Source organism: Hyperoodon ampullatus (assembly GCF_949752795.1).
Source record: "Hyperoodon ampullatus genome assembly, chromosome: 15".
Lineage (NCBI taxonomy): Eukaryota > Metazoa > Chordata > Mammalia > Artiodactyla > Ziphiidae > Hyperoodon > Hyperoodon ampullatus.
The window spans coordinates 54,677,854-54,690,213 of record NC_136928.1 but is presented as its reverse complement, the minus strand read 5'-3'; the positions used below and the strand labels follow the sequence as shown (position 1 = coordinate 54,690,213).

General features: G+C 34.6%; 1 protein-coding gene across 2 annotated transcripts in view; it reads left to right on the top strand.

The window, feature by feature from the left end:
- The window catches only part of EML4 (EMAP like 4), a gene marked incomplete at its 3' end in the record, with an annotated part of 162,809 nt that overhangs the window by 86,568 nt on the left and 63,881 nt on the right, over positions 1-12,360 (top strand). For both annotated transcript variants that reach the window (XM_079720477.1, XM_079720476.1), the window contains exons 3-7: positions 5,300-5,429; positions 8,705-8,878; positions 10,741-10,869; positions 11,341-11,366; positions 11,567-11,599. In XM_079720477.1, the coding sequence (XP_079576603.1) occupies positions 5,300-5,429; positions 8,705-8,878; positions 10,741-10,869; positions 11,341-11,366; positions 11,567-11,599 (492 nt within the window). The remainder of the gene's footprint in view (positions 1-5,299; positions 5,430-8,704; positions 8,879-10,740; positions 10,870-11,340; positions 11,367-11,566; positions 11,600-12,360) is intronic.

Here is a 12,360-nt window from a genome sequence, read left to right as displayed (position 1 = left end):
CTCAAGGAAACTTTAGAGACCTATGGCCATGTTCACTATCCTGATTGTGGTGATTGTTTCACAGGCATATATGTATGTCAAAGCTTAGTAAATCGTACACTTTATATATGTACAACTTATTGTATGTCAGTTTTATCTCAACAGAGCTGGGGGGAATATTTTTTTAAAGAGTTACAGATGTAACAGAGGACTTAGTCACCCACTGAATGTTGGCAGTAAGGAAATGGAGGAATCAAAACTGATTTCTTGTTTTCTGGTTCGTACAGTGAATGGGTGGTAATGTCTTTCACCATGAATAAAGTATATCACAGAGTACCAGTTTTTGTTTTGTTTGGTGGGAGGAGGGACACATACATTCATGGGGAGATGTCCAGTAGCAGTTAGATACAAAAAATTATGAGAAGGGTATGATGGTAACAAGATAACTGAAGAGTCAGGATACAAAATCTGCGCAAGAAAAGAGTATCCAGCAAATGAGAGAAGAAATGGTTAGAACTAAGAAGAAATTCAGGCAAGGGTAATGTCCTAGAAACTAAGGACATTGTCCTTACCTAAATACTGTCCTTGCCTGAATAGTCAGCAATATTAGATGCTGAAGAAGAGTTGAGCAAGATAAGGACTGAAAAATATCCATTGAATTTAGTGGAAGAAAAGTCATTGGTGATCTTGGCAAGAAAACTTTCTATGAAGTGGTTAGATGATAACCAGATTGCAGAAGGTTGAGGTACAGATAGGAAAGTGTAGACCACTGACACTTTTCCAAATACTGTATTAGACTTGGAATGGGGGTGGGTGGGTGCATATGTCAGGGGTGGGGTGATTAGGGGGAATACAAAATCGAGGAGTTATTTTGAGTGTACAGTCACCATTAGTATCCACAGGGGATTGGTTCCAGGACCCCTGAGGGCAGATGCTCAAAATCCTAGGATGCTAGGATCCTAGGATGGACTTGAGTCCCTGATATAAAATGGCATAGTATAGTTGGCCCACGACTTGAGCATCTGTGGATTTTGGTATCCATGTTGGAGGGAGGTGTCCTGGAACCAATCCCCCATGGATGCCCAGGGACAACGGTATGTATTTATAAATTATACATATATACAGAATTATGTATATATATGCTGAACAATGCCAGTAACTTGCTGGTGTTTAGCAAATAGAATACCTACAGGTTGTTAAATTCTAAATGAGTTACAGAGGACTTATTACTCCTCATGCAAATTGTGACCATAATCAGAATATTTAGAAACTGAAGAGAGTATCCCATTTATACTAACTGGGAGAATGTGTTTGTTTTTCTGTTGGAGACAATTGCTAGCTTGGTGTGCATGGAATACAAGCTCTTCTTTCTCCTTGAAGTAAAATAACATGAAGTAACTTTTCTCTATTTACATATTTGTTTATAAGAGAGGATCTAAAATAATTTAAAACAGAAAATTCAGAAGTAACTGTTGATCTACAGCCTATCTCACTGCTACACTCCAGTTCTTCAGAAAGAGAACATTAAAGCATAATTCATTCCTGAAAGGTTTACATCATGTGTGTATGTTCGGGGGGGTGTCTGATAAAGAAAGTAAAATATAATAAAATTATTTATACTTTTGTCTGTGGTGTAGCTCCAAAATTTCTTCAATGTTGTTTTTAATTTTGTTTTCTTTCACAAGTGCCTATACAGTCAACCAAATTCAATGAGAATTCAGTTTAGGCTAAAGGTTTGTCATTTTCAACATACAGTAATAATTTTCAATCATATATTATGTTTTGAGACGTACCTTTTTATTCACATCAGCATCTTCATTTTTCTATTTTTCCATTTATTTTACATAATAAAGATAATAAAATAACTAGATAATTGCACAAACATTTCAATTTTTTTAATTGTTACTACTCTATAGAGTAAACTTTGTAACTGGCTCAGTAGTTGGAAACCTTTATATTGAATAATAATAAAGGAAGCCATTATATATAGGCCTTGAAATGGCCAAGACATCAAAAGATACCTCGTCTTTTTTGAGTAAGTGTTTAGGATGAGCCTAGAATAGAGAATAGAGAGCCTGAGACTGATCAAAACTGTGAGGCATAGCACTGCCATCTAATCCTGTGAAGAGGAATGGTAGTTTCACAGGATACCTTGAAAGCATTTGAAGACTTCAACAGTAAACTGTAGGACTTAGAAAGTGGTGATATGTTGCTTTTTTTTTTTTTTTTTTTTGCGGTACGCGGGCCTCTCACTGTTGTGGCCTCTCCCGTTGCGGAGCACAGGCTCCGGACGCGCAGACCCAGCGGCCATGGCTCACAGGCCCAGCCGCTCCACGGCATGTGGGATCTTCCCGGACCGGGGCACGAACCCGTGTCTCCTGCATCGGCAGGCAGACTCTCAGCCACTGCGCCACCAGGGAGGCCCCAGTTTTTGTTCTTAACATTTTTTATTGTGGTAAAATATACAGAACATAAAATTTACCCCTTTAACCATTTTTAGGTGTACAGTTCAGTGGCATTAAACATATTCTCATTGTTGTGCAACCATCGCCACCATCCATCTCTAGAACTCTTTCATGTTTCCAAACTGAAAGTGTGTATCCATCCACTCCTCTCCCTTGCACCACCCCCCTGACCCCTGCCCCTAGCAACTGCCATTCTGTTTTCTGTTTGTATGAATTTGACTACTCCAGGTACCTTATATAATTGAAATCATACAATATTTGCCCTTCTCATCTGGCTTATTTCACTTAGAATAATGTCTTCAAGGTTCATCCGTGTTGTAGCATGTTTCACAATTTCATTCCTTTTTTAAGCTGAATAATATTCCATTGTATATATGTACCATTCGTTTGTCAATGGACATTTGGGTGGTTTCCACCTTTTGGCTATCGTGAATAATGCTGCTATGAATATGGGTATACAGATATCTGCTTGACTCCTTGCTTTCAATTTTTTGGGTTGTATATACCTAGAATTGGAATTGCCAGATCAAATGGTACCTCCATGTTTAATTTTTTGAGAAACAGCGAATACTGTTTTCTACACCATGTGTACCATTTTACATTCCTACCAGGAATACACAAGGATTCCAATTTCTTCACATCCCTGCTAACACTTGTTATTTTTGTTTGTTTTTTTATTGGCGTATAGTTGCTTTACAATGTTGTGTTAGTTTCTGCTGTACAATGAAATGAATCAGCTATATATATACATATATCGCCTCTCTGTTGGACCTCCCTCCCACCCCCTCCACCCATCCCACCCGTGTAGGTCCTCACAGAGCACCGAGCTGAGCCCCCTGTGCTATATGTTTGTTTTTATAATAGCCATTCTAATGGATATAATTGGTCTCTTTTTTTGAGATGAAGTTTGGAACATTGAAAGAGAGCATGGGAAGTGGATTTTAGATTATATATGTTTTTAATATAGTGGCTGATGGGTTTTTTGTGTAACAAAAAGTTTTAAAAATTATATTTCAGAAATCAGCTGTTGATATAGCAAAAGCAATGCTCAGTGGAAAATGTATAGCTGTAAATGCCTGCATTAAAAAAGAAGAAAGATCTCAAATCAATAGCCTAACTTTAATCTTAAGGAAATAGGGGAAAAAAAGAAAGCCAAAGCTAGCAATAAAGACCTGGGTAGTGGTGGTGGTTGCCTAACGTTGTGAATATACTAAATGCCACAAAGTTGCACATTTTTAAATGGTTAATTAAAATGGTAAATTTTATGAGTATTTTACCAGAGTAAAAAGAAAGAGTCAGTATAACAAGAAGTCACCTATTTGGCAGACTAGAGCTAATGACCAGTGATATTAGCCTAATTTAGGGGTTATTGTACCTTATTATATGTGAAAACTTTCCTAGGAAGTTTGAAAAATAAATACAGTAGTTCTCTTCCTTCCTCTCTTCTTTTTTTTCTTTTTTTTTTTGCTGTACACGGGCCTCTCACTGCTGTGGCCTCTCCTGTTGCGGAGCACAGGCTCCGGACGCGCAGGCTCAGCGGCCACGGCCCACGGGCCCAGCCGCTCTGCAGCATGTGGGATCTTCCCGGACCAGGGCATGAACCCGTGTCCCCTGCCTCGGCAGGCAGACTCTCAACCACTGCGCCACCAGGGAAGCCCCCTTCCTCTCTTCTGATTCATTCTGTCTGAGGAAGGGTCTAGGAATCTCAATATTAAGGAAGCACTTTAGATGATTATGATATAAGTGGCTCCCAACAGCATATTATTGTCAGAAATGCAGTGCTATACTGTCATATATGTAACATTCTAGGGTGTGAAATATTTTAGGCTCTATACATAAATATTTTTGCTTTCTGTGCTTTTATGAAGTGAAGCAACCAAAGAAACATGAAAGCCAGATATAAAAGTTAGGTTTTCTTGTGTGCATGTGAGAAAACTGAGTCCAAAAATTCAAAATTATTCTTTATTCCCAAATTTTTAGATAAACTTGCCCCTTAGTAGATGTGGCTGTTTTATCTTGTGACTGTGAGTCTTCCTGACCATAGCAGCATATCCATCACATGCATTATTGGAATACTGGAATAAATGTTCCAAACCTTCTGTATAAATTAAGATAACAGGTTATTTTACATAATTATGCTTTATTTATATGAAACAATATTCTAAGATTCAACATTTATGATTTCTAGGATTTCTAATTAATTAAATTTCAACAGAACCTGAGCTATTTCTGAAAATTGTTGATATGTGGGGAGTTGTGGTTTACTTGAGGCATAGCTTTGAATCATGCACTTTAAAGCTGCTATGTGTGAATAGCAAACCGTTTAGCTAGAGAATGACTCTAGTTGCAATTTAGCAGTTTAATTTAGCATGGCTTTTCTATAGATCTATTTCGATGAGATTAAATCTTCAGACAGTAATATTGTATGCTGCATGATGGATTCCTCTGAGACCTCCAGATCTTATTCATTTCCTTTTGAACTATAGACCATACTGGAGATGTAGCTAATTAAAGTTGGGTGTACAAGTCAGCAAAGTTAATTGTTCTATAGAGGAACTAAGTATTTCATTGTCTTTTTATTTACTTTTTCCAAATAAGTTATAACTTTATATATACTATATAGAATTGTGTCAGTTTACAAATGTTTATCTTTATATGCTCATTCCTTTCTTATCTATATACTCAATAAACACTTACTGAAAAATAATAATATTGTATGCTGCATATGGGGGGCACAGTCTGCTTACTAGCAGACTTAATGGACTTAAACACTATTGGACTTAATTTTTTAAGCTCCAATCTTGGAGGAGTATTTTGACGTTTGATTTTTAAAGTTTTTTCTTAACCATATCTAGGCCAGCCAGGCATTCGAGAAGCTATTTCCATGTCCTGTATAACCAATGGGAGTGGTGCAAACAGAAAACCAAGTCACACCAGCTCTGTTTCAATTGCAAGAAAAGAAACTCTTTCATCTGCTGCTAAAAGGTATGCATTTGTAAAAAACAAAAAGCTAACATTGCAAAACTGAATGTGATAACTCAGTCTACTTTTGAAAAGAATGTGAAATAGAGCTGTATGGAATTCAGGTGAGCATGTCCTTTAAATTCTTTTTCTTTGAATGCAGAGCTATCCAGCCTGTACTTGCTGAGTTTACATTCATCACACCTATGGAGTAGTGTGAGGAAGCTTTTGGTTCTTACTAAAGACAGCAAGCAGTTTCATTTCCTGGTTTGGTTTTGTTTCTTTTTAATTGTTTCTTTTTAATAGGCATTAAAAAGATGCAATAAGATGCAATAAACATCACTATATTTAATGTAATTATATAAGTGAATTTTCCATGGCAAGTGATACATTTGATATAGCATTTTTAAAGGAGTAGAGGGGCTTCCCTGGTGGCGCAGTGGTTGAGAGTCCGCCTGCCGATGCAGGGGACACGGGTTCGTGTCCCGGTCTGGGAGGATCCCACATGCCGCGGAGTGGCTGGGTCCGTGAGCCATGGCCGCTGAGCCTTGCGCATCCGGAGCCTGTGCTCCGCAACGGGAGAGGCCACAACAGTGAGAGGCCCGCGTACCACCAAAAAAAAAAATAAAATAAAATAAAAAAATAAATAAATAAATAAAGGAGTAGAATCTTCAGTATATATGTATATTAGTGGGAGGTTAAATGCTATAACTTTTATTTTTTAATCATGGCTATAAAATTGAGGCTTAATTCAAAATGTTATATTACTGTGTTGTGTGTTTGTGTGTGTATGTTAGGGGTGGTGGGCAGGAGGGTAGTGGAAATGTTGTAATATAAAAGTTTTGGTGGACTACGTTCTCTATGTTCTTTTCATCAGTTAATTAATTCAGTGTATTCCAATAAAATTGCTTACTGGCTTTTTCTGCTTTTGTGTAATACCCAGCAAATTATTCCATATAGAGTTTGGAGAGACCATAAGAGATCAGCCACATAATCTTATAGCTGTTTTCTTCAAAGAATGATTGAAGAAAAACTTTCAGTAATAGAATAATATTTAAAATGTGCTGGTGGAAAATGGTTGCCTCAATAAACTAATGCCAGTGACTGAACTATTTAACAGCGTGTATTTACAGATGTTAACCAGACATTTGACTACAGGAACGGTGAAGAAATGACAAGATATTTAGGCCTTTTAAAAATCCCCTTCTAGAATTCAGTCATTAAAGTCATTGTTGTTACAGAATATAGACTTTCTCCTCCAAAACATGCCAAAATTTATTACCTTTGCTGCAGTTTCAGGAAAAAAGGACAAATTATGGAAAAACTAATATGTAGTAGAAATTTTTAATACAATTTTTAATAATAAACTTCCTTGTGTCCAGTAATTGTTTGGATTCAGCCCATTTTTCTTACATAGCTGTAGTTATGTGCAGTGGTCAGTATTATGTACAGTAGTGACTCAGCAATCTAAAACCAGATAAGTTTGTTAATTTATGATGCAGGGGCTTTGTGTTTTTCTTCTAAATAACCCAGAAGAAAAATCTACTGGGCCCACATAGGACTACTGGCCTAATACTATGCATTCAGGATAGTTTGAAGACCAACAAGAAAGAAGTAATTTCTAACTCAGTTTTAAGTTGCAAAGTTAATCTGATATTTTTGAAGTAGAATTGTATTTCTCAGCACATAATTAAAAAACTGAATATGAACAAGACGGTCAAAAGTCAGTCTGAAGTCAGAAGGTATCAGAATGAATCAGATTAAGAAATGTTACTGTCAAAATTATATTTTTAACATTATTCACTATTATCATGTGATTAAATTGTATGTACTACTTATATTTGTTTAGAATGTTCTTAAACATACTTCTTTGTAGCTTATGTACCTTACGGTCAAATTAAAAAATGTCCTTTGGTTAGGAAGTGTAGGGACTTCCCTGGTGGCACAGTGGTTAAGACTCTGCATTCCCAGTGCAGTTCCCTGGTCAGGGAACTAGATCCCACATGCATGGCGCAACTAAGGGTTCGCATGCCAAAACTAAGGGTTTGCATGCCACAACTAAGGGTTCGCATGCAACAACAAGGAGCCCGCGAGCCGCAACTAAGGAGCCTGTCAGCTACAATTAAGACCTGGCGCAACCAAATTTAAAAAAAAGAAAAAGAAGAAGTGTAGATAGTTGAAAGTTTTATACCTTTTCAACCCTGGAATTGTTGATTCCATCTGCTTTGTAATACTGTCATAAGTGTTTGTGCAATATAAGGATTCTTATCCAGTGTGATCAAGAGTAGGAGATGCTTCATTAATCAAGAGTCAAAGTGTGGAATCATAAGAATTTATACATATATATCTTAAATATTTTAACCTAAAATATGTTCACGTATGTTCATTTGTCAATTTTTTAATGAAAGGCTGAGTCTCCCCCTTCTTTCTTTCTAAGTATGCATCACTGATTAGATTGCTTGTTGACTATCTTGCATAAAATACACCCATAAATCATTTTTTATAATTTTTAGTTTCATTCTTTAAGACAGAGTAAGAAATTTGAAACTTGCAAAACAATATGAATTAGAACCCATCTGTTTCTATGATTTTTTTTCATAATCTTTTATAATTGTGTCACCTACACAATTTAACAGCAATTTTTTTAGTAGACTCCATTTTTATGGAGTCTTTCCAAAGCATTCAGCTTAGTTTACATAGAAATTATCATTCTCTTTCCTATGTACATTTTGTCCGTTTTCTTTGTATTTTATTAACTTAATCATTAAAATAACAAGTACAACTGGCATAAACAGGTTCGGGGGAGAAAACACAGTTGACTCTTGGTAAGTGTGAAACTCAGCTGGTGGAAGCAGAAGTATACAGAAGAAACACAGGAGTTAAAGAATAACCTACAAAACATGAACATTTAGTGTTTCTTGGGCATCAGTATGCTTTACAGAGGTAAAGTGTCACTAATGCTCTGATTTGGGTAAATTGAAGTCAGTTAAGAGAGCTTCTACTGTCCTTCCAAATTTGCCAAGATGGCAAAATGCATTAGAGGCCAATTTGGTCCAAAGGGGCAATCTTCCTAGGATTTGTTGCCTTAGAATTATAATAAATTCTTTGCTGAAGATTTTAATCTTTACTGAAGATTTTTTTTAAAGAAATATTTTCATTATTGAATGAAAGCAGTATAAATTGTATTAGCTGTATGATTTAGGATTTTGAATTATATAATAGTAACCTTTTCCATCGTTTGATATATCTTTTTTATTTGTTTAAATATGTGTTGTTCCATGTTATACTTTATTTTACAGTGGTACAGAAAAAAAGAAAGAAAAACCACAAGGACAGAGAGAAAAAAAAGAGGACTCTCACTCTAATGATCAAAGTCCACAAATTCGAGCATCACCTTCTCCCCAGCCCTCTTCACAGCCTCTCCAAATACACAGACAAACTCAAGAAAGCAAGAATTCTACTCCCACCAAAAGGTTTTAACTGACCCCAAGTACAGAGCTAGGGAATGGTTGTAACGATACCTAAATTCTGTGACTTGAGAAAAAAATTGGCTATCCATGGATTCCAAGAGAAAAGCCTGATGGCTTTTTTTCCCCTACTTCTTTGTTGCTGTAATCTGTATTTTAACACATTGGGGAATGAAATTTTGAGGTCATATTTATCAGTTAAAACTGGAGGAAAAAAATTAAGTTATAAACAATTTGATGAAAGGAAGGCAAAAGTAACCTACTCTAAAACCAAAACAACATTTTTATAGTAAAATTATAGAATATTTTAAAATTTATAGATAACTGTGCATAAATTTATAGCCATGGATAGAAAATTGCTGTATGTTGTTATTCTCACCATATTTTGGCATCATTACAACCTTCAGCTTGCCAGGGCCCTTCTCAACAAATGGCTCTTCATTGTGACTGCATCTCAGTTTCAGTTTTGGGTTTTGGGAGGATAAGTTCTTGCTTGAGTAGAGAATTGAATTCATTTCACCTAATCTTTTCTATGCTAAAGGCTTGCTTGAGGGCTTCTCTCTGTGTCTATAATAATTAATATTTTAAAGTTATGAGAAGGGGAGAAGGGAGAAACATTCTAACAATGTGTGTGAGCCTAAATTGGGGATCTAAACCTGCATGCTGGGAGTTCAACACTACAGCTGCCTTGTAATCAAATATTTAGACCAACTTAATGAAATTTGCCTGCTTTAGGGATGTTGATTCAAGCTTTATGATTAGGTATAGATGTATTTTATCATCATACTTCCTCTTGGAAATCTTAGGAAAATATAAACCATTCCCAGAACTGGCTAGGATTTTAATAAAAATAAATGACATCCATTCCTAAAAGATTTATAATATATTTTTATTTGATTAGCTTAATATTTTGCCTCAAATCTCTAATGGAAATTTGGGAAAACACAACACCCTTCACTTGATTGATGCATGTTTAACATTTTAAAAATGCTTTGTGTGTCTCATGCAGATTCTTATGCTATCTAAATGGTTTGTAATTCTTTTGCCTGGTCTGATGTGGAGTTTTTCTTGGATATAGCTTACTAATGTTTTGCAACTTTGGATTGTATGTGGTTAAAGGTGGCTTTTTTTATAATCAATCTCTTTAAGGTTCTGATTTGACTTGGCATCTTCTTTGTCCCAGATCTTTTTTTCAGCTTCTTAAGGTCTCTTGGAAATGTGCTTGCCATTCTCAATTGCTCTTTGGATATACTATTACAAGAAGTATTGAAGGCTGGATGAGTTGTAGGACAGTTAGCAGTACAGCCAAAAAATCATTTATAAGTTAAAAAATTTCAGTTATGAATATGTGGGAGCAGTTTTGATAATATAACATTCTTGTGTTAAATTGTTCTTACTTCATGGATAAAATTGACTCTAAAAGATATAAACAAGAGTTTTACTTTTAGTAAATTATTTAGAAATTGTCATTTGTACCATGTATAATTTAATTACATGAGGACATAAAAAATGAAAATAGCAGCCTTGTAATGATTTTGAATAAGTTTAGGTTTTTTAACAAATTCGTGCAATTTCATAAATTCTGAGAGATACTAATTATTCAGATTTAAGCAAATGGGTTTTTTTTTTTAGATCAAGTAATATTTGTTCTAGTGAATCTTCTGAATAATAGTGAAAATTAAAAAAGACTTGGTAATTGCCTTGTTTAACTCCTTGACTCATCCAGGCACAGAAACTTTCAACTAATCCTTCCTTCTCTTTTCTGGATTAGCTTTAAGAAAATGTTAATTACTGCTTTTATGTTCTAGTCAAACTGTCAATTGCTACTCTTAGAATTATTTTCTAAGAAACTAATATGTTTCTTCCAGCATAAAACGACCACCAACAGCTGAAAAGTCACATAATTCATGGGAAAATTCAGACGATAGCCGTAATAAATTACTGAGGGCAGTTTCAACATCAAAATTAATATCAAAAGTTATAAAAAATGCAGACAAGTAAGTATTATACTTTAAGTTATATCTGAAAATTATTAATTCTTTGACTATCACATTTGCATGTACAATTATATGCCACGTTTGAATCATTTCTAAAAATCTGTATTTATATCTTTTTTTCTTCTAAGTGCATTTTTCCTTTTGTGTCTTTAAAAAAGGCTGTCTTCCTGTTAATGCTTCTGAACTTATAATAAATTTTAATAATCTTGTAAAATTTAAGTATTTTTCATAAATTCTTTCTATGCTTTTATTGTTTAAGTGATCCTAATGGAATATTCCTTCTTTTATGAAACAGTATATTAGTAGTTTAGACCAATAAGAAACTTAAAAAAATACTGGTGCCTGAATTTCACATCTGGAGATTTATCTGGGGTGTGGCCTAGACATTGAATCTTTTGCAATTTCTTCAGGTGATTATAATGGTCAGCCAAATAAAATTATAAAATAAATGTCTTTGAATTCCTTTTGTAGGCATAAAGATGTCATCATCAACCAAGGTAAGTTAAAAGTCCTTTTTAAAAAATGTTTATCTTTTCTACATCAGTTAAATTTTTTCTTTTGATAAGAATATTGACTTACTTTCATTCAGTGTACTTTATTTATTAGCTTACAGTGATAAAAAAGAAGTGTGTTGTTATAGTCATTTAAGAAAATATCTAATTTTTATTGTAAGATATGTCATTTTTGTCTCAACCAGCAAAAATGTCAACCCGTGAAAAAAACAGCCAAGGTAAGAATAAGCTACACAGTTGGTCGCCTTCTTAGTTAATTTCTTCCTGGATCTCTTATTTGGCTTTTCATTTTTTATGCTACCTGACTTTCCTCTTAATAAAGGAAATACAGTAATTTGAACTAGTGAATCCAACCACTTTTCTATTTCTCTGAGCTCTGAAGATTCAAGGTCAACAGTAGGAATAAAGGTATCATTACAAAGAGGTATAATACCAAGGGGAATTTCCCCCTTTTTTAAAAAAATAAAAGTTGTACTTAGAAAAGCCATTTAAAAGATTGATAAATTTTAACTCAATTTCCTGTCTTGCCAACTTCATTGCAAATAATCACTCATTTCTTGAAGCTAAGACTTAAGATACAATAAGTCTAGAAAATCCATTTCCTCTTAAATTTTTCTTTTATATTAATTGTAATTTCTGGCTACTTGCTGTTGTTGGCTTGTTCTGACCCAAAAAAGGAAAGAAGACTTTCTGTAAATGTGTATTTAATTTAATTGCAAAGTAGGTAAGATTTATACATCAGTTTTACATTCTCCTTCAATTGCCTGCAAATTTAATTGAAGCATGCTGTTCTAAATAAAAGCATGTCCTTCCCGTGCATGCTTTTTACAGCTCATTTCTATGTGTCATAGTTATCTTTATTTTCTGGGTTATTTATTATATTAACCATATACAATGTGGTTAAAATTTTTGTTAGAGATTTAACTTGATTTCTGTAGATTTTCACTTTTGATTCTGTTAAGAAAAGTATTTGCAATCT